Consider the following 19,984-nt stretch of genomic DNA (forward strand, 5'->3'; position numbering starts at 1 on the left):
TCTTATTTTGCATTTGTGTTTCGTGTATTTATTGGTAACGCATTTTAGTTAGTTTTTTGTTAATTTTATTTAATTGTTTTAAACACTACAATTAATTTGTTAAAAGGCCATAAACAAAAATTTTTGTTCTGAATGAGTGTGTGTGTGTGTGTGGGTGGAGAGGGGCGCATTGGGTGCATGTGTGTGAGTTGTTTGTGTGTATTTGTTTCGCTAATGTGACATGCATTTGTTGGTTGTTTATGACTTATGCTTTTAACATTTATCATCATTTTCGCTGGCTCTTATAAATTACAATGGCAAACTAAAATTACATTCACTTCAATATGTTTTATGCTTCTTGTTTTTACTTTCTTTTTTTCGCTTGTTTTTCATGTGTTTCATGTTGAAATTGTTTTTTAAATGTGTTGCAAAAAATTAAATATCTGCATAACATTTTTATGCACAGATCGGGGGATAAGTGTTGTTGTATGTGTGTGTGTGTTTATGTAGGATATACAAACATATATATATCTCAATATATATATGTAAGTGTGTGTGTGTGTGTTAGTTGCTTGTTCATTTTTTTTTTGTTTGTTGCTTTTTTTTGCGTTTGCATTTTTTTGGTTGTTTTTAAAACGTTTTTTTTTCTCAATAAATTATCAATAAACAATTGAAAGGTGTTTGAAATAAAAGTGTGCTTGGCATCCAATTGTTGTTGCTTGCACTTGCTGCACAGCTGTTTTCTTCCTCTTCACCGTATTCTTCGGCTTCTCTTTCACTTCCTCCTACTTTTGTTTCTGTTGTTGTTTTGTTTGTGTTGTTGTTGTTGCTCTTCTTTCAGTGTGGTCGTCAATTCAACGAAGGCATGTGAGCATCATGCCAATTGATCTCAATGTTGGGCCACTTGGTCTGCAGACAAGTGACCATGGGATTCGAGGTGCATATCGACTTGAGATCACCTTCCAGCAATATGGCCGAGCCACAATAGTAACGCACCTGAGACGAATAAAAAAACAGTATGTTATTTTTCAATGGTTATAAAACTTTGTAGTCTAAAACTAACTTGAGCTGCGTAGAACTCACAAGAGTGATGTCAGCAAATTTAACGACGCTTGCTTTCATAGTCGTCAAGTTCCAGGTGTTTAAACAGCCTGGACAGACGGACAGACAGAAATAATAGATGGTATAGAAAACGCCCAGAGTATAGTCAGAAGTGACCTTTGAAAACTCAAATTATTTTAGAGTTATTTCCCAAAGTCAACACCTCATTTCACCTAAATTAGTGTTGTCATTCAATATTGCGATTTTCTGTTCCAAGTGTTTATATGAACGGACAGGCAGATAAACAGACACAGATGGATGGACAGACAGATTACAGATAAATTGTATCCCATAGACGACTCTTGTTCAAACAAGTGCTGCCACACTTCAAAACGCACCTTATTGTTGTCATTGGAGCCCGGTATGCCGTTGTAGTGCATCAGCTCGAATGTGTCCGGCGTGGACCGACGCTCCTGCGGATAGAATTCATCCATAAAAGCATTGAGGAGTATAATGCCGAGATTCTCGGGATCCAGTCGCTTCTGCATCAGACTAACGCTGTGTGTTCATTAAAAGATGTAGTTACTATCTTCATATGTGCCTCTCTTTTAATATAGGGGACAACTTACTAGCCCGGCTCGCTGACCAGATGCAGTGTGGCCAACACGTCACGCAGCAAGGTGCTCGATATGAAATTATTGCCCTCCGGATCGTACGATTTGAAGACGCGTCGTCCCGTCTCCGATGGTGTCTCCGGCGACACGAGCCTCTTTTCGTTGCTAAACAAAACTACAAAGAAGTAGCAGCAGCAGATGAAATGTTGAACAAAGAGTTATATGATCAATGCAAAATAATTACCAGTTAAATGCGTATCGGAGGCCATCACCCAGACGGGATAGCGTGGATTCTTAAAGAATGAACCGACGGTGCAATAGCGCATCTGTTCCATTAGCGTTATGAAACCAATATCACTCTGCTCAGAGATGCCGCGCAACTTGAGTCCACCGACATCCTGTTCATTGTCCCAGACATGGGCGACAGCCCGACCCGTCAGCATTAGATTGATCAGCGATTGAGCGCCATAACCGTATGTGCTATGTATCAGCGGTTCCGATGTATCCGATATATCGGCATTCACCTGTTCCGTGCCCTTGGTTAGGAATACCGAATACATGAAGAGCAGCACACCATATGTGTGCGACAGTTGACTATAGTTCTGCATGTAGAAGCGTGCCACATCGGTGATATGATGAAAGTGCACCGTATGCAATCCATCATGGAATTCATCTGGCGTTAGCGTCAGATTCAGCTGCATGCGTATCACCAACGTTGTGCCGTCAGCAGCTGTTTCGGCTCCTGCTCCGGCTCCTGCTCCTCCTGCTGTCGCTGTACCTGTAGCTGTAGCTGAAGCATCAATTCCCGTTGCACTTGCATTGCCAGTTGCCATTTCAGTGGCTTGCTCCTCGGCCTCAATGGCCGCTTCGACGGTAGCATCATCGGCAGTAGCAGCGCCAGCCGGGTTTGTTGTTGTGTTTGAGGTGTTGGTGTTGGCGGCGGCAGCGGCTGCGGCGACGCTTGGTGGCGTCAGGCGACGCTCTTTGGTTGCACGACAATCAGGGTGCAGGGTGACAATCTTATAGCGATGCGCACGGCAATTCTTCAGAATGTTGCACAGCGCACGTATCAACAGACTTTCGCACTCCTCGCGTGGCAGCTATAAAAATAAATAAATGGAGGAAGGGATTGAGTGTAAATGGAAGCTAGAGACGCTTTGGCGAACTTACGTCGATCAGCTGGATGCCTGGCTTGTCCATGATGATTCTTTTCAGCAAGTACGCCTGAACGGGCGCTATCACAGCACAAGGACCGCCCTGTTTTTGCACCAAAGCTGACGGCTCCACATCACTAAATTCAAAGCCTGCAAGAGAAATGCATATATGTAGATAGATGCATATATAGCGAAATCGACACGCACAAACTTGCACGAACACGCACAAACACGCACGCACGCAGCAGCGAAAAGCGCGCGCGTTGCATTAATTTGGCTTTTGCTGTTTTTTGTTTTCTGCTTTTGCTTACCTTGAGACCAACGCGTGAAAACATCTTCGCGCACATTATCGCCCCACAGCAGCTGCTTAATCTCGCGCAGCTCCCGCAAATCGCTATCACTGGGACGCTGTTGACGTCCAGCAGCTGCTGCTGCTGCTGTTGCTGCACTGCCACTTGCCATCGATAGCTCTTGCTGTTGTTGCTGTCCTCCAACTGTGACTGCGACTGTTGCTGTGCTGTGTCCCAAGGCTGTTGACGCCAACGTCATCGACGTCGCTGTCGTGCCTGCTGCTGCTTCTGTTGCTGCCGATGCTGCTGCTGATGCACTTTTCGGCGAGGCGCAATTTTCGCTGCGCTGCTGTTCGCGTTCACGTTCGCGTTCGCATGCGTCGCTCAACTTTCTTTCCGCGTCGCGTTTTCCTCTTTGCTCTGCTTGCTGCTTGCTGCACTCTGCGCTTTTTTTTGGGCGGCTCAACTCGGCTCGTCGGCGGCGGGCGGAAAGGGCGGCGGGGGGTTAGACGTCACTACCTAAATGTATTCGTCTTTTATCGAAATCGAAATGCAACAACAACAACAAACAAAATTATGTATTTATGTATGTATTTAGGTTGGCATTTTTTTGTTGTTTTTTTATTATTTTATTTTGGCCTATGCATTTGCGAAATGCAACAGTGTAGGAGGGATGTACGAATTATGGCGCCAGCGTGACCGCAATTGCAATCGCCAAAATGTCTTAATTAAAGCTGGCTTACAAAAACAAAATATACCACCGAGCAGTGCATTAACTGCGCGCATATTTTAAAAAACTTCAAACTTTTGCTTACACTATAACAATAATAAATCTATGTACATACAAAGAAATAAATTTATAGCAAAAATATAGAAACACTCTAAAAAGAATCTGAACTAACGACTTTTTCGCTTTTCTATGAAACGACGTTGCCTTCGGAATATACCACAAAAGCGGCGCCTGCAAGTATGACCAAATTACTACTTTTGGGTGCAACCAAAATGCCTATCGATAATTTACGTGCACACAAATGCAAGTGCTGCCAATATGCAAGCTGCTGATGATGTCAGTTCCATCAAACAATGCCGATGGATGTCAGTTTATGTAATTTATTTTAAATAATTGATTTCTTAATAAAATAGATATTTATTCGCAGTTATTTGCAACTAACTACAATGCACTTTGAAATGCATTGCAACAGTTGAAAGCAGTTTGTAGTTATCGATATACTTCTGAATCTCAGTTATCGATACCATGTCAACAGAGTCGGGCTAAAATTGCAAGCAGTGAATAATAAATGAATAATAAAGCAGTAAATCAAAATGGAGCCAAAGCGTATATTACCCAAGGATAATTTGGGTAACAACAATAACAAAGGTGCACTCGCTGCCCTTATACCGAATGCAAGTACGAAAAAACGGCAATCCTCAAGACGACGCTACTTTTGCCGGTGTTGCTTGGTCGCTTTTTCGCGCTTTCTCACCTGCAAGACGCATGAACAGCTGTGCGATGCCCGCATGGAGCGACTGCACATGTGCAAATACTGCCTAACGCTCTTTGGTGACGAGGAGCTGCGCCAACGGCACATGCAACGCAAACACACCGATACACGCTACATGTGCCTGCAATGCGGCACAGCGGGCAAGCGTTACAGCTCTCCGGTTTTTCTCTATAAACATGTCGTCTCCTGGCATGGCGAGCATTCGCTCTTCTACTGTGGCATGTGTGCCGACGACAGCTGCAACGATGCTCGCGCGTTCAGCTCGATGAGTCGCCTATTGGAGCATGCCGAGAACGATCATCAGGTGCATATTAATTGTGATGGCAGTGTGGTGGATGAAACGGAGGATCTGGAAATGCTGGAAGAGAACATCGATGAACTGCTGCCAATGCTAGACTGGGACGATGATCTCACGTTTGGCTGGCCCATGGACCTAGACAAAGAGTCGTGCATTGCCGATCCCAAGCCCAAACCCAGCGCATATGTGTGTCCCATTTGTGCAAATGGTTTCACTGGCGGAATCAGCCTCTTAAACCATGTGGAGCAATCGCATCAACGCAATCCACTCGACTGCATTTTCTGCGGCAAAACGCACAAAAATCGCGAGGCAATTCGTGCCCATCTTCAGCGTCAACATGTCCTGCTGCGTGCCCACATTTGTTCCGAATGCCAGGCGGACTTCACCACGGCCGATCATCTGCTGAAGCATATGCGCAGTCAGCACATGCAACGCACCCATCACGTTTGTCCAGAGTGCGGCAAGGCGTTTGCCCAGAGCATTCACCTCACGGAGCATCTGATGTCGGAGCGCGGTCACATCAAGCACATCTGTCAACTGTGCAACACGCAGTTCTTTCGATCCATCGATCTGTTGCGCCACAATCAGCTTAAGCACAACTGGTGAGTTCCCAAAGTGTTGTTATCTAGTCAAGTTTTTACACGATTTAAGGAGTTGGTAGAGGACTAAATGTGAACTCATAGGAAATGACTCCAAGTTTGGAATCTTTAAATTTTATCATATGTGAGGCATTTTTACGACCGAACAGCAGACGGACAGACGGACGGTAGCACCTAGTATCAGAGATCCAGATGAACAAACAGTTAAACAGTTGGTTCTGATTAAGAACACAACAAATTTAAAATGTTTATGTGGCATTTATTTGTTAGTAGTATCTGTTTTTTTTAAATATGTATTTCAAACACAGTTTTATTTACGATTAATATTTACGCGTATAACCATTGAAAAACGAAAAAAACACTCTGAAACAGTTAAACGTGTATTTTTGCATATTAACATTTTGGCGCCTGCACCAACGCTGTTAATTAACAGCGCACCTGCTGCTGCACCCAGCAGTAGTGTTTGCTCGCACCCACACACGTACGCACGCATACGCCTTAACAGTAGCTGTAAACAGCAAGAGACGATCGCAGCAGCCGTGCGAGCTAGTGAGCGAGAGAGTAGAAGAGTGGAAGAGTGGGAGAGAAGCACGGCAGCACGCACTGAGCGCAACAGCGCGGCGAAAATAAAACGTTATTGTCATTTAAAGTCGCGTACTTGGCCCACACAGACGACAGTTTTGAACGAAACGTGCTAGTGTTTGGATTATTAACCGTTGTGTGTTAGTGACGACGACTGCGACTGCGATTGCGACTGCGACGCCAACGCAAAACATAGTCACAAAAAAATATAGAATTAAAGCATTTTTGTTGTGTGTTTTTATGTGTGCGTGTTTTACATTATAGTGTATTTATTGTACGTGCACATTTTTCGACTTCTCTGTTAACAAAACTCCTCCCAAGTCAACAGCATTTGAGTTTGCATTTGAACATTTTTGTTTTGTTTTGTACGTTCTCCAATTGCGATAACAACACAATTCGCGTAAGTGCATTCACATTTTATGCAAAAACAACAAAAATACAACAAATATGGGGAAAAAACATAAACAACAACAATAACCGAGTTTAACTTAAGTATAATTAAGTCAAGCAAAGTTAAAACGAGTAGCGAACCTCGAACGCCAACAACTTTTTGTTATTGTTGTTAAGTTTATTTGTTTTTTTGTTTTTGTTACGTATAAAGACTTTTTCATTTGGTTGCTGCTGCATTGTGACTATTGCTTTTGATTGCGGTTGTTTCTTTATTTTTATTTTTATTTTGTTTTTTTTTTTTTTTTTATACATAATTTACTATTGCGCTTTGCAATCTGAAATAAGAACAATATTTTTATCAGTCATCGCCGCAAGTTGTAATTGCTTTTTTGCTTTTTTTTTTTTGTGTTTTGTTCTCCGAGTGTTTTAAAAAAAATCACATAAAAAACCCGTGCAAATCGTTACGCTTGACTAAACCCCTGCGAATGCGTGTGTGTGTGTGTGTGTGTGTTTAAACGTGGCTTAAAGCAAGCATGAAAAGTCTGCAGTTCAACTGCGATATACCCGGCAATTAATTAATATGTTACTTTAATAGTTGTAGCTTTAATCGTTTACAAGTTTTCGACGATTTAGCAAGCGGACAGACAGACAGACGGACGGACGTAAAGAGATTTGCATTCTATATATTGAAAAATTATACCCAATGTCTGTTCCACGTGCCATTAACTCATCCGACTCTCTTCCCTAACTGGTCAGAATGTCTAAATACATTTATAGGCGCCTAGCTTAATGTGCAAATTGAATTAGCTAAATCAACCAAGATGTGAATAACGCATGCTGTTTTTTTTTTAAGTGAATGCGAATAACAATCACAATGTAATTGCAGTTTGAATGGTTGTGTTTTGTGCTGTGTTTATTCACCGGAATGAGTGCTCCATATTCAAACGGAAATCCGACTCATATATATTGTATTGAAAGAGCATTGTCAATCCTGATCTATTTACTAATTGTGCACTTTCACAACCAATCTAAATCATTTGTTACTTGTTCAGTTTTCGAAATACGTGTTTTGGTGAAATTGATTAAAAAATAAACACAAAAAATTGAGAACAAGTCTGTGATAAAAGACGTAAGCAATACCGAAATTATATAGTATTGAACTTTTAAGTCAAAACTGGTTATAATATCAAATTTCATTACTGCGAAAGCGCGACTGTTTTCGTTTTATAATATTCAGGTTTGCAAGAAAACTGAAACATAAATATTTACTTTTATATGATACCATCTTCTTCACTATACACACTATAAATATTATCGATCGGGAATCCAATCGCTTTTGGATCACAATTGTCTTATCGTTTTCTGCCCCTGTTTATGTTATTGTCTGCTTATCGTTCACACTCGCATTCTGTTTCAATTGTTTTCCTGGGTTTATGCCCTCTCGACCACCACCGACCACCGAGTAGACCGCTTGGGGGCCATCAAATCCACAATTTATCTTGTAAAAAAAAAAAAATTGTTTTACATTTACAGAACTCGCCCTCAAGACCCTATGTGTGTCTCTGAAATCCCCCTGCATACTGCATCCAGTATCCCGCAGTAGCCCTTTACCTCAGTTATAGCAGACATGTTGTTATATTAAGCGTTCTACGAATATTTTCCGCTTGATATGTAGGAATTATTACCACACCCTGTACTCTCATGAGTAAGCTGGTTAGTTAATCCAGTTTTTATTTTTAATTTTCTGTAGTAAAAATTGATTCATTTCTTTTTAAATTAATATTCTCAATTGTTTCATAAGAGTTGTAAATAATTTATATTGTTTTACTCATAAGTAAAACTTGTGATATAATTTGTAGAAATTGAAATTTAGCAAGTGTTTCATATTATTTTATAAAACTTATTCTAATTTTTGTTATTTTGTATACAAAATACAAATTATAATTGCATAATTACAGTTTAAGCGCATATTTGCAGGGTATATCGATAGTCGTCAACTGTCATTGCATTCTACTCCTACTTGTTTTCATAATTGTAATTGATTTGCATTTTCTGTGCGTGAGCTGCGCGCAGACGCTGCTGCTGCTGCTGCGACAGCGGCTGCTCTTATCTTTCCCTGTCTGTGTGTCCCTTTTGTTTTCTCTTCGTGCCTCGACGCCAATGCGAATGTTGTTGCTGTCCCTGTCACAGCTATTAGGGTGGCATTGTTCTGGCAATTGAAATTGGCACTCCTTTGCACACTAACACACGCAAAAGCGCGCACACACACACAGTGTGGCGATCGCTTTGGGAGTTTGCTTGATCTGGCAACTCTGAATGACAACCTGGCGGGGCGATATGAACCTGGGCAGCAGCATGACGCACCGCTCAGCGATGCCTCTCTGCTTCTGGTGTTGTCGGCGCCGTCGATGGGAACGATTTAAACCGCAGACACACATATACATATAAATACAAATACGCATTGGTTTATTAATTAAAACGTGCTTAATTTTGTAATCTGTACGCAGGCAGCGTCGTCATAGACGGCATTGACATGCGTTGTCGCAGTCGCTGCTTCTGTCTCTGCTTCTCTGCTGCTGCATAAGTAAATAACACACGTACATACATACAATGCAAAGCCGGCGGCTGCGCAGCAGCAGAATGTAAGCACGTAGCTTTTGTCTAGGTACGCGCGCACACACACATGCATACAACACATGTGCAGAGCTGCATACGAAAATATGCCGAAAGCACAGACGACGACGACATTTTTCGTCTTGCAGTTTTAACAGCCTTGAGTCATGCTAACAGCGCACTGTTAACAGAAAGTCTGTAGGTTTTTTTTTTTGCTTCCTGCAGCCACCCATGATGAATCATATAGCATGCAGGTGGGTGTGAGCAACAATAACAATATCTTTGGTTTTGTCATATCAATCAGCATTTGTTTGCTGAATGGGTTCATAAGAAAATAAAAGCACAGCGTAAGAGAAAAAATAACAAGATGATAGCGGTAGCAGCACCACAACAATAACAGTCAACTGTATGTTTGGTTGTATGTGTAGCGCTGTGCAAACAAACACCTGTATGGAGTGTGTGTGTGTGTGTGTGTGTGGGTGCGCGCGTGCGCCTTGTGCGTGAAAGTTTCCAAGGCAAACTCTTGCCTTGCTTAACGGTAAGGCTGCTGTATGAAAATCGCAGCTTAAGCTATTTTTAAACACACGCAAACGCACACACACACACACACTTGCACACCACTGCAGGCACACGCCATATCTTTGTTGGTATTCCACTTCTGGTATTTTTCGCCTTGTTTTGTTTTAGTTCTTGTCGTTGTCGTTGTTGTTGTTCTTCTTCTTGTATGTTGTTGTATGCGTGGCATTCTTTGCTTTTGTGGGGGGCTCATTTTGCATATTGTTGCAATTTTATGAATGAATCGCAAAGCATTGTTGTTGTTGTTATTGTTGTTATTATTATTGCTGGTGCTGCTGTTTAGCTGATAAACTGCCTTGAGCCGCGCTATCAGCACAAATACACTTACATACAAAATACTCGTGCATTGTTGTTGTTATTATTTCTGTTATGCGCAACATTATCGACAATCGACAGAGCAGCAAACAGCTGAAAGTGAAACTCTAAAGCACTGACCTATAATAAGAATTTTCATATTTATGCATCGCAATTTTCAAAACAAACACAAATACATCCGCACATGCAAACGAAGTTTGTTTTCATTTTTAATACTTACGTTTGCACAAAATGGCTGACACTAAAATCGATACGCCTAGTTTCCTATCGAAATCGATTACTTTACTTTGATCGGTTCTTTGCACTTTCTTCTTCTTCCTGCTTTCAATTCATTCACAAGCAAAGGTGTTCAACAAATTATTCCTTTATGCGTCAGTTGCAGAAGTATTTTTATGACAGGAAATTAGAAAGTCTGCAGCGGAAATTGCAACTTGTCTAGTAAACAATTAGTGCAAATAGAGTTAAATAAATGTAATAACAATATCTTCTCCATGAATCAGTCTTTCCTCAATAAAAAATATGTATAAACTAAACAATATTTGATGACATTGCTTCATGATAAGATTATCAATTTGTATTATTATTATACAACCTAAGGGTATTTAATCATCAGCACCTTGCGGATCATTGTGTATGAGTGTTTCCCTTATACTTATTGTTGTCATTGTTCTTAACTCTCCCTCTCTCTCTCTCTCTCTCTTACTCTACTTGTCTGTCTATTGCTTCCTGCAACGGAAAGTAAACACACAAAGTTTTATCAAAGTAATGATTATTAAATCCAGTCATAGGTCCGCTCTTGGCCAGCTGATTTCCAATTCAAGCAACCAGGCCAACAAAACAAAGGTTGTCCATTCATTGTTGCCACCAAAAATGGCCCAAAGTGCCAGGCAATTCAATTGTACATGACAAATACCCTGTAACGGTATTAGCTCAAAGGGTATGCTCGCATTTTTAAGAAGCCAATTAAATATTAAAATGCGATAAATGAAACCGCATGACATTATACACAAATACAACCGTTGTTGAGCACAAAAATCGATGTGTTTTTATGAAAACATTTAATAAAAAATGTTGAAATAGATTTACAAATAAAAATATATGTGTTTTTATAAAAACTTTCGGTAAAAGAAAGCTAAAATAGATCTGAAAATAAATCATTTGCTTTATTTCATGACACATCGAACATTATAAAATATTTGTTTTTGATTTTTCATAGTTATTGTTTTCTTACTTAATTAAAAAAAAAATATATGTATATTTTATAAAATGTGCGCTTAAATAAATTATTGCCATACAGGGTATCTTCTAGTCGATGTAATTAATTGACGAAGTGTCATGTAATCATTTTGATGGTTTTCTTATTGATATGCCTGACGCATGATTGTGAGCACACACACACAAACATACGCAACCTTATACGCATGCATGTAAGTGTGTGTATGTGTGTGTGTGTGTAGGTGTATTCGTCTGTGTTTAATTATGATAACGCTGCACTTGCCTCTGCTGTTATTGTTGTTCTTGCTGTTGTTGTTGCTGTTGTTGTTGGCTCTCTGTTTTGTGTGTGTGCTTTTGTATCAATGTCAAGTTAACCATAAAAAGGTTTTGTCATTTACAGTTGACAACAAATATGTATAACAACAAATACTGACCCCAATTCTTCAGTGTCTTCGTCTGTCTGCCAGTGGGTGGGAAGGGAGGTAGGGAGAACACCTGTAGTCATAAATAAATCGAGAAGAGCACACACACACACACACACAGCTTACAACTCACAACTCTTGCGGGCCATAAATCAGAAAAGAAAAGAAAAAAGCTTTTAACTTACAATTCAAATACTATCTCAAGCTCCAACTAACTCTTTTTCCCCCTTCATTTTGTTTTTTTGTTCTATTTGCAGACAACAACAATAGTCAACACGATAACAGCAGCGTCCTCGTGCAGTTAACAGTGGTTTAACAGAGGCACATCGCTTAGCAATGACACGAACCCAGCACACGACACGCAGCTGCAGCAGCAGCAGCAATGATTTACAGCATGCGCAACAGCGACGTCGCCGTCAAATGTCAACGCAATTCTTCGCATTGCTGTTGTTGCTTTTGATCAGCTGCAGCGCAGCGGCGACTGCGCAGTCCCGTTACTACTACACATCAACGTCGGATGCACAACAGGGCGCCAGCAAGGTGCGAACACAGCGTCAAGCAGCAGCATTAGCAGCAGTATCAGCGTCAGCGGCGACAGCAAGTGTCATCGATGAGACAGCAGATGCGTCGAGTTGCTGCCAAGGCGCTGCCGCTGCCGGCGCTGAGCCCGTCACGGTGAGTAAACGCTGTCAACGCAGCAGCAGCAGAAGCAACTTTTAACAGTTGGCGCCACATTGCGATGATGCTGCATTATTTGGGTCAGCAGCAGATTCAGTTACAGTCGCTGTCTTCTTCGTACATTTTTGTTTACATTTTGATAACGCACTGCAAATGGACAGCGGCGCCTCTGGCTGTCTGCCACCCCCCACCCCCACCCCCTTCGTAACCCCCTGTCGTCGTAGCTGGCATTGATAATGGCCGACTTGGATTCCGAAAAAGCAAATACTCGTGTGGTATCACTTGCATTACGCTTTTAATTAGGCGTTACTCATATTCTTCTCTATTTGTGCTCGACATTTTCTTGTGTTTGCGAGCCAATTAAAAAATGAGATAAGTCCCGAATCTCCCCTTTCCCTTTCCCTCTTCTCTCCCTCTTCTCTTCGATTTCTAATGTCGCCGCAGCGGAAACTGTTTTTGCGATTTTTGGCTAAATAAATAAGCACTAAAGCTATAGACACAGCTGATGATGCAGATAGAGATACAAATAACGAAACAGATACAGATACAGTTACAGTTACAGCTGCAGATAATTATTTTAATGTAAATAATTTGATTGGAAAAACAAACAGTTTGTATGGTTAAGAATCGCATTTCGCGCCTTTGTTTTGATTCCTCAAACGCAACTGTACCAAGAATTCGATTTGCGTCGTATTGCGGAGACTTCCCTCTAATTAACTGATCGATTTATCGATAAGATGTTCTGCAGAGCTTAAAATCTCTGATGCATAAATCTACCATTCGACATGATTTCAAGATTTCAATCTTTCAAATCAATTTAAATCGTTAGCATTCGCTTTCTTTATGAAAACAGTATTTTAATCTCATTTTAAAAGTTTACCTACATAAATTAACTTATCAATCTCGCTCTCTAAAAGTTTTCCCAAATAAAATAATATATATAAAACATGCATTTGCACTGCAACACGTAAAGTTTGTTAACCTCACTTTGGCATTTATGCAACCCTGTCAAGGTCATGCTATTAAGTTGGCTGCGCCACCTGAAACAGTTAATTTCATAGAGAGAAAAAAAACCGTGCTAATGAGCAAAACGTGGATTTAGCGAGAAAAATTCCACAACAAAAATATGAAATCAATTGCAAAAGCAAAGTATGACAATAGAAATAAATAATGAAATAAAGAAAAAGTTGATTAGGAGAGTTGTACAAGAGAATGTTGTAAAGATTAAGCTGAGGTAAAAGTTACTAGCAAATTTGAGAGGATACGCAAAATCGTAATTGTAGCAAAAGTGTGAAAGTTAATTAAGAATTTCAAGTCATGAGGTTTAGCTGTAGATGAACTGAACTTTTATCCCAATGTTTGCATATGAATGAATGTAGTTTGTTGTTTTGTTAACGATTAATTAGTTAACCACTAAATGGCGTCGTGAATCATGGCCAAGGCACGAATGGAACAATGGCAAACTGAAATACACGCGACGTGTCAATTGGTCAATTGGTTAACAGATGTCGACGTCAATGTTTGTTGCCCGCTGGCGATTATGATTCTACAGGGAATAGATTTAAGCCATACACACACACATACGCATACACCTGTAAAATGTCAGTTGGTTTAGTGCAAAGTTGACTCAGCTGTCGCCAAAGATGTTTCCGGTGCTCTCTTTGCCAGAGACATTTCAATAGCGAATTTCTATGCGCTGCGCGTGTTTCCATTTTTAATTCGTTGGAATGTCTGATAGCGACGTCAATCGTCGCTGTTGTTAACCTGGCCAAATGACTAAGCTGCCGTTACGTTAAGAGTGAGGAGATCTCCCCTCCCCTCACCGCCCCTTCTCTCCATTGCCTCATTGAGTGTTGCCTCAGCTGTTCTCATTCTTTGACAAGTATTTTGTTTTGGTTTCGAGTTGCTTTGTCCAGCTGTTTCGTTGCCTGGATGAAATGTATTACAATCTCTCTGCTTATCGACTACAACCTGTTGACATTTGCGTGGCAATAAAGCGGGTGAAAGGTCACGCTTGGCTTGAAGTATCAAACGCAATTTGCTGAAACTATCGCATAAGCGCATTTCTCGTTGTTGCCGCTAACGATAATATTTCGAAACGTGATTTATTTCAGTTTTATACGTATGTATGCATATTTGATTATATTAAAATATGATTGATATTGTCCAAGCATAACTTTAACGATTTACGTCATTGTTCATTTAATGGCCACGTTCATTTAGTGGCATATTATAAGCTCTATTTGCTTATTTCAAAATATGTCTAAGATATCGTTCATATTTTATAGTGAATATGATTAATTTATATCCCCAAGCATAGCTTTATCGCTTTGCTTCATTTTCACTTAATGGCAACATTAACTTAGCTGCGTTAAAGTATTTGTACGGCTAAGATACCCTGCATATTTTAAGTAAATATGATTAGTTTAGTTCCTCAACTATGACTACGTTTTACGTTGATTTTACATAATGGCCACTTTCACTTAGCGGCATAATTTATGTTTTATTTGATTATTTAAAAGTGAGACTGAAATAATATTAAATTAAAATAGTAAATTCTACCCACAAGCATAACTTGAGCGCTTTTCATCATTTTCACTTAATGGCCACTTTCACTTAGCGGCATAATTTATGTTTTATTTGATTATTTAAAAGTGAGACTGAAATAATATTAAATTAAAATAGTAAATTCTACCCACAAGCATAACTTTAGCGCTTTACGTCATTTTCACTTAATGGCCACTTTCACTTAGCGGCATAATTTATGTTTAATTTGATTATTTAAAAGTGAGACTGAAATAATATTAAATTAAAATAGTAAATTCTACCCACAAGCATAACTTTAGCGCTTTACGTCATTTTCACTTAATGACCACTTTCACTTAGCGGCATAAATTTATGTTTAATTTGATTATTTAAAAGTAAGACTGAAATAATCTTAATATTTTATAGACAATGTGATTAAATTCTAACTTGAGCGCTTTACATCATTTTCACTTAATGGCCACTTTCACTTAGCGGCATAATTTATGTTTTATTTGATTGTTTAAAAGTGAGACAGAAATAATCTTAATATTTTATAGACAATGTGATTAAATTCTAACTTGAGCGCTTTACATCATTTTCACTTAATGGCCACTTTCACTTAGCGGCATATATCTCGCTTAACGACCACACAAAAAAACAATAGCAACACAACAGAAGAACTCTATTGGTTCACTCAATGTTTTTGTCAGTTAACTGCGACTGTGAAATTAGGCCGTTAAGCGAGGTGGAAGTTAAAAGTAAATGCGCAACCAGCTACTAATCTATTATATTTCTCCTTCTCTATCGTAGGTGTCTCTCGAGCTAAGCAATGTGACGACAGAGTACACGGATGTTGAGGGCAAGAGCAGCTCGAGGGGTAAGTACATAGATGAACTTCAAAGTGCGAAACAATTACTAAACAATATTAACCTTGTTTTACAGAACAATTTAAGCGGAGTGCCGATCAACCGCCTTTGGCGATGGCCGCCAGCTGTTCGCCGCAACCGACAATTGTGGAGCTGAATGTGGGCCAAGAGGATGCGGAACAAAGTGGCGGCAATGTGCGCTATGCTCCAGTCTGCACACGCGTCAATCGCTGCAGCGGCTGCTGCGGCTCCACGTTGATTGCGTGCCAACCGACGGAGACGGAGGCGTTGCAGATGCGAGTGCGTAAATTGGATGGCAGCAATAGCAAGAAGAAGGTCTATGTGATTGTGACGGTGGAGCAGCATGTGAAGTGCAAATGCGATTGCCGGATACGTGCCGAGGATTGCAACTCGTATCAGGAGTATCGCAAGGATCTGTGTCGCTGCGAGTGCCAAAATACGGATGCGCGTGACAAGTGCTTGGAGCAATCGGAGAACAAGTATTGGGACGATGCCAATTGCACCTGCGCCTGTCGCTACAATCAGAGCTGCACCACCGGCACCATCTTCGATGAGTCGCAATGCAAATGCACCGATGTGAGTGGACAATCCCCCGTTCTTTCCCTCCTCCACCCAGCATCAGCATCATCGACATTTTACATTTAGCTATTCAACGTTTTTGCGCTTACCTTGAAATTTACCAATTTGTGGTGGTGGATTCTTTCTATGGTTTGTGGTTGTGGTTGTCCTGGTCTCTGGTTTCTCCGTTCCGTTATTTATTTACACTTCCACAATGCAATTGCTTTCTTTAATTGTTCAAATGTTAAAGCTAAAAGCTAGTTTTTTAATTGAAGCGTTCTCAATTTCAAGTTTTTGATTATCGTTTTGTCTAAGCAAAGCCTACTATGATTAGGCTCAAAGTTATTTATATTTCTATTTTGAAAATTTGTATAAGCGTTACCCATATCGTAAAAGGGTATTATAACTTTTTACTAGGCAGAAGCAGGCATCTCCTTCGATCCTATAAAGTATATAAATTCTTGGATCAACAGGCGAGACGATTTAGACATGTCTGTCTGTCTGTCCGTCCGTATGAATACCTAGATCTCAGAGACTGTAAGAGCAAATCAAATATCAGGCATAATTTTTTAATAATAACTATAGTTTTTAGAATTCCTGAAAATTTGGTTATGATCAGACACAAATTGTAGAACTTATTTAAGAAATAGTTAGATGCTTTGGCTGACAATCTAGTATATTTTGAATGTAGTACTATATCAGTATACCAAATATAGCCTTTGGTATATTTTAGTAAGAAGCCCTAATTATTTTAATATAATTTTAATATTTGACAACACAAAGCGACTAGGTAATAGTTTATACTGCAAACATTTCATTAATTTATTAGCGAGTTTCCAAAAATTAAGTACACAAACAGTATTCGTTACTGATAATTTGAAATGTTGCTAGACTTGAATAGGTATTAAAAATAACTTGTTTGATTATTTCGAATTTGTATTGTGGACAACACATAAAATCGTTGACTTACTTGTTGATTTCTCACAATTATAATTAATTATATTTTTAATTATTTATTCAGTGGATAGTAATTGGAAATTAAACCAAACTTCAATACAAAGTATGAGGAATAGATAGTATAAGTATACATAGAAAAGTAAACATCTAATAATAATAATTATGACAGAAGTATAAATATAATAGTTCAAGTTTTTTAAACTCTATTCTCTAGATTTTGCAAAGCTTCTTTTCCCTAAAAACATTTGTTAAGTTTTTCACTTGCGTTAACTTTGTTTCATTGCACATTTGTTTTTCGTCCTGCATTTCCTTTAAAACTGTTTTGTATTTGTTTCTGTTTCATTTTAGATCAAAAGTCTCGAGTATTATTCGTAAAAAGAAAAAAAAACACACACACACACCTAAACATTGTTGTTATTGTCTTGATATTCAAACATTTTCCAATTTGCGATCTTTTGCATTTGGGATTTCGTCTGAATATTGTGAAATTCCGTGATAAGAATAAAAGGCAGCTTTATTTCAAGATTGTTAGGAATTTTCACTATCGACACTATCAAAATAGCCAACAAAATAGCTGAGTAAAAGACAACTATAAATTAATCATTAATGTTAACAATCTTTTGGACCGTTTTGTGATATGTAAGAAAAACAAAAAATGAAAATGTAATAATTATTGGCAAAGTAGGAAAAATGTTTAAGGCAAATTGTAAACTTATAGCTGAGTTGAGGCCCAAAAAGTAAATAGGAACAACAATTGTATTTGTTGTATTTGTATTGTGTGAGTATTTCATGTTTATCAATAATTTGTAATTACTTCCTTGCATGTGCTTGCGTTCCCCCCAAAAAAAAATCCCGCCAAAGATCCTCGTGGTGAAATTGTCTATATTAATTGCTTATCCAACTAACGCTTTAAATGTCAAGCATGTGCTGTTCTTTTCTTTTATTTATAATGTTGCATCTTCTCTTTATTTTCGAACAGCCATCAGCACCTAGCGACTATTCGGATCGCAGACGCTTCATTGTCCAGGCCATTGCCGTAGAGCCGGATAATAGCACCCTCTATACCGTCTAGAAGGAGTTCTGGAACTGTCCTGAGGAGCATGGAACTGTCCTTTCGATCGTACTGAATACACAACTTATACTACGAGTGCTTTACCCACACTTATTTATAAAGAAAAAATGCAAAGGGCAACAAAAAAAAAAAAAAAAGAAAAGTATCTTTAGCTTAATATCACTTAAAAAGCATCCACTTAAATTTCAGTATTTTTCTTCCCACGACCATTTGTTATTTTTTAATCACGTTTGTTCATTAAGAAAACAAATCGTACATTCCATTTTTCCCCACTTTTTGTGCTATTTTAAAGTTTATTTTCGCATTTTAAACATAATCTTTGTCCACGTTTAGTTATAGGCTTAATCATTGTATGAACTAGCTTAAGACAATATCCATTATTGATGTACTTCTCTAATAATAATATTATATTATTAATCTTTGTTAGTTTTGCCCGCATTGTTATGAGCAATAGCAAATAAATCAATTATACAACAAAGTAGTTCGCATTGCTTCATAACTCGTCAGGCTCTGAAAGGATTTATTGCCGGATCCAAACCATGAATTGTCATCGAACATTTTTCAAGTGTCAGAAAGTCTGAAATTCACATTTTCACATACACTACTAATCGAGTTTTATCGACGAGGAGCGGAGATAATATGAAAATTTTCTTTAGCTATAACTCGGCCATATTCTTGCATATCCTGTCAAATCCTGTTTCAAACGGTGACCAAAGGACATCCGAATCGTCCTTTCCGTTTGCGAGTAATCCTGGATTTTGTGTTCTTCGCATGTGTCCTTTGGCCCTCGTTGCGAAATTTTACAAGTGTTGGATTCTTAGATGATCCCATGTTTTTTTTAATGCCAATCGATAGAGTTCGTCCCTGCGATGCGAACGAGATATGTCCCGACATCCTGCGGCAGGATATGGCGAAGTTATGAGCATTTTTCTAAAATTATGCTCATATGAAATGACAAACCTAAAAGTATGCAACAGAAATTTTCTCAAAAAAGGCAACTTAAAATTTTGCAAGGGGTAGGCATGGAAAAATTGACCACAAGTCCGGAAATCCGCCATAACTCAGCCATTTGAAGGACTAGACAGATGTCCTTTGGCATACAGGTAGCTTTTGACACGAAATTAAAGAATCAATTGGAAAAAGGACGAAAGTCCTTACAGGAGCGGAGATAAACGCTATTTTTTGTATACATAAATTTGTTAATAACTCGAAAATCCTTTGAAGGTTCCGGTTGAAACTAGTGTCAATCAACGACTTTTGATTAGGTCGTTCAACATGCCAAAGGACATCCAAATCGTCCTTGTAGTTTCTGAGATATCAAGGACTTTCTTATTTCTGGCCATATTTTTGGCATTCACAGTGCCCCCGAAAGTATGCCATGATTTTTGAAAATTGCCAACAACTGAGAGATGGCTGTAAAAGTATGCAATGGTTTTTTAATCAGGCAGCTGAAATTGTTAAATGGCGCAGCGCGAAAGTTTGAACTAGTTTATAAGTTTTAATGCTGCAAAATGTTTCAAATTGGATTTCTTAGATTGCTGGTTGCAATCTACGCCCCTTTTTTTTATTTTATAATGAATGTATGCCCATTAATATTTTATAGTAAGTGGTAATAACCAAGGAGGAAACAAACGTCAAGTATCAACTTAGAATTTGGTAATTATATTATTTATGCTTGAAACAATACATTTAAAATAATAATATCAAAAGCTGTAT

At 39.0% G+C, this 19,984-nt stretch overlaps 3 protein-coding genes across 5 annotated transcripts; 2 read left to right on the forward strand and 1 right to left on the reverse strand.

The window, feature by feature from the left end:
* Positions 1-529: 529 nt before the first annotated feature.
* On the reverse strand, positions 530-16,491 carry LOC117568997 (ubiquitin carboxyl-terminal hydrolase MINDY-3 homolog). 2 transcript variants are annotated; one of them, XM_052008105.1, is made up of 7 exons: positions 16,350-16,491; positions 3,100-3,597; positions 2,805-2,938; positions 1,879-2,734; positions 1,650-1,809; positions 1,419-1,578; positions 530-975 (listed from the first exon to the last, which is right to left on the reverse strand). In XM_052008105.1, exons 2-7 carry the CDS (start codon positions 3,335-3,337, stop codon positions 829-831), a joined length of 1,695 nt encoding a protein of 564 aa, XP_051864065.1. In that variant the 5' UTR covers positions 3,338-3,597; positions 16,350-16,491; the 3' UTR covers positions 530-828. The 2 variants fall into 2 exon arrangements, with proteins under 2 accessions (XP_051864065.1, XP_034105868.1); XM_034249977.2 differs by lacking the exon at positions 16,350-16,491 and having other exon boundaries at positions 3,100-3,776.
* LOC117569001 (zinc finger protein 354C) lies at positions 4,310-11,990 on the forward strand. The gene is made up of 2 exons (XM_034249990.2): positions 4,310-5,480; positions 11,848-11,990. Coding segments are annotated over exons 1-2 (1,080 nt in total). The 5' UTR covers positions 4,310-4,401; the 3' UTR covers positions 11,849-11,990.
* LOC117569010 (uncharacterized) lies at positions 11,927-18,749 on the forward strand. Of its 2 annotated transcripts, XR_007955497.1 has the most exons (5): positions 11,927-12,265; positions 15,605-15,671; positions 15,737-16,257; positions 17,545-17,974; positions 18,176-18,749. XR_007955497.1 is itself a non-coding variant. In XM_034250000.2 (4 exons), exons 1-4 carry the CDS (start codon positions 11,927-11,929, stop codon positions 18,266-18,268), a joined length of 1,020 nt encoding a protein of 339 aa, XP_034105891.1. In that variant the 3' UTR covers positions 18,269-18,749. The 2 variants fall into 2 exon arrangements, 1 of the variants encoding a protein (XP_034105891.1); XM_034250000.2 differs by lacking the exon at positions 17,545-17,974.
* Positions 18,750-19,984: the final 1,235 nt, after the last annotated feature.

The sequence above is a fragment of the Drosophila albomicans genome, chromosome X (assembly GCF_009650485.2).
Source record: "Drosophila albomicans strain 15112-1751.03 chromosome X, ASM965048v2, whole genome shotgun sequence".
Classification (NCBI taxonomy): domain Eukaryota; kingdom Metazoa; phylum Arthropoda; class Insecta; order Diptera; family Drosophilidae; genus Drosophila; species Drosophila albomicans.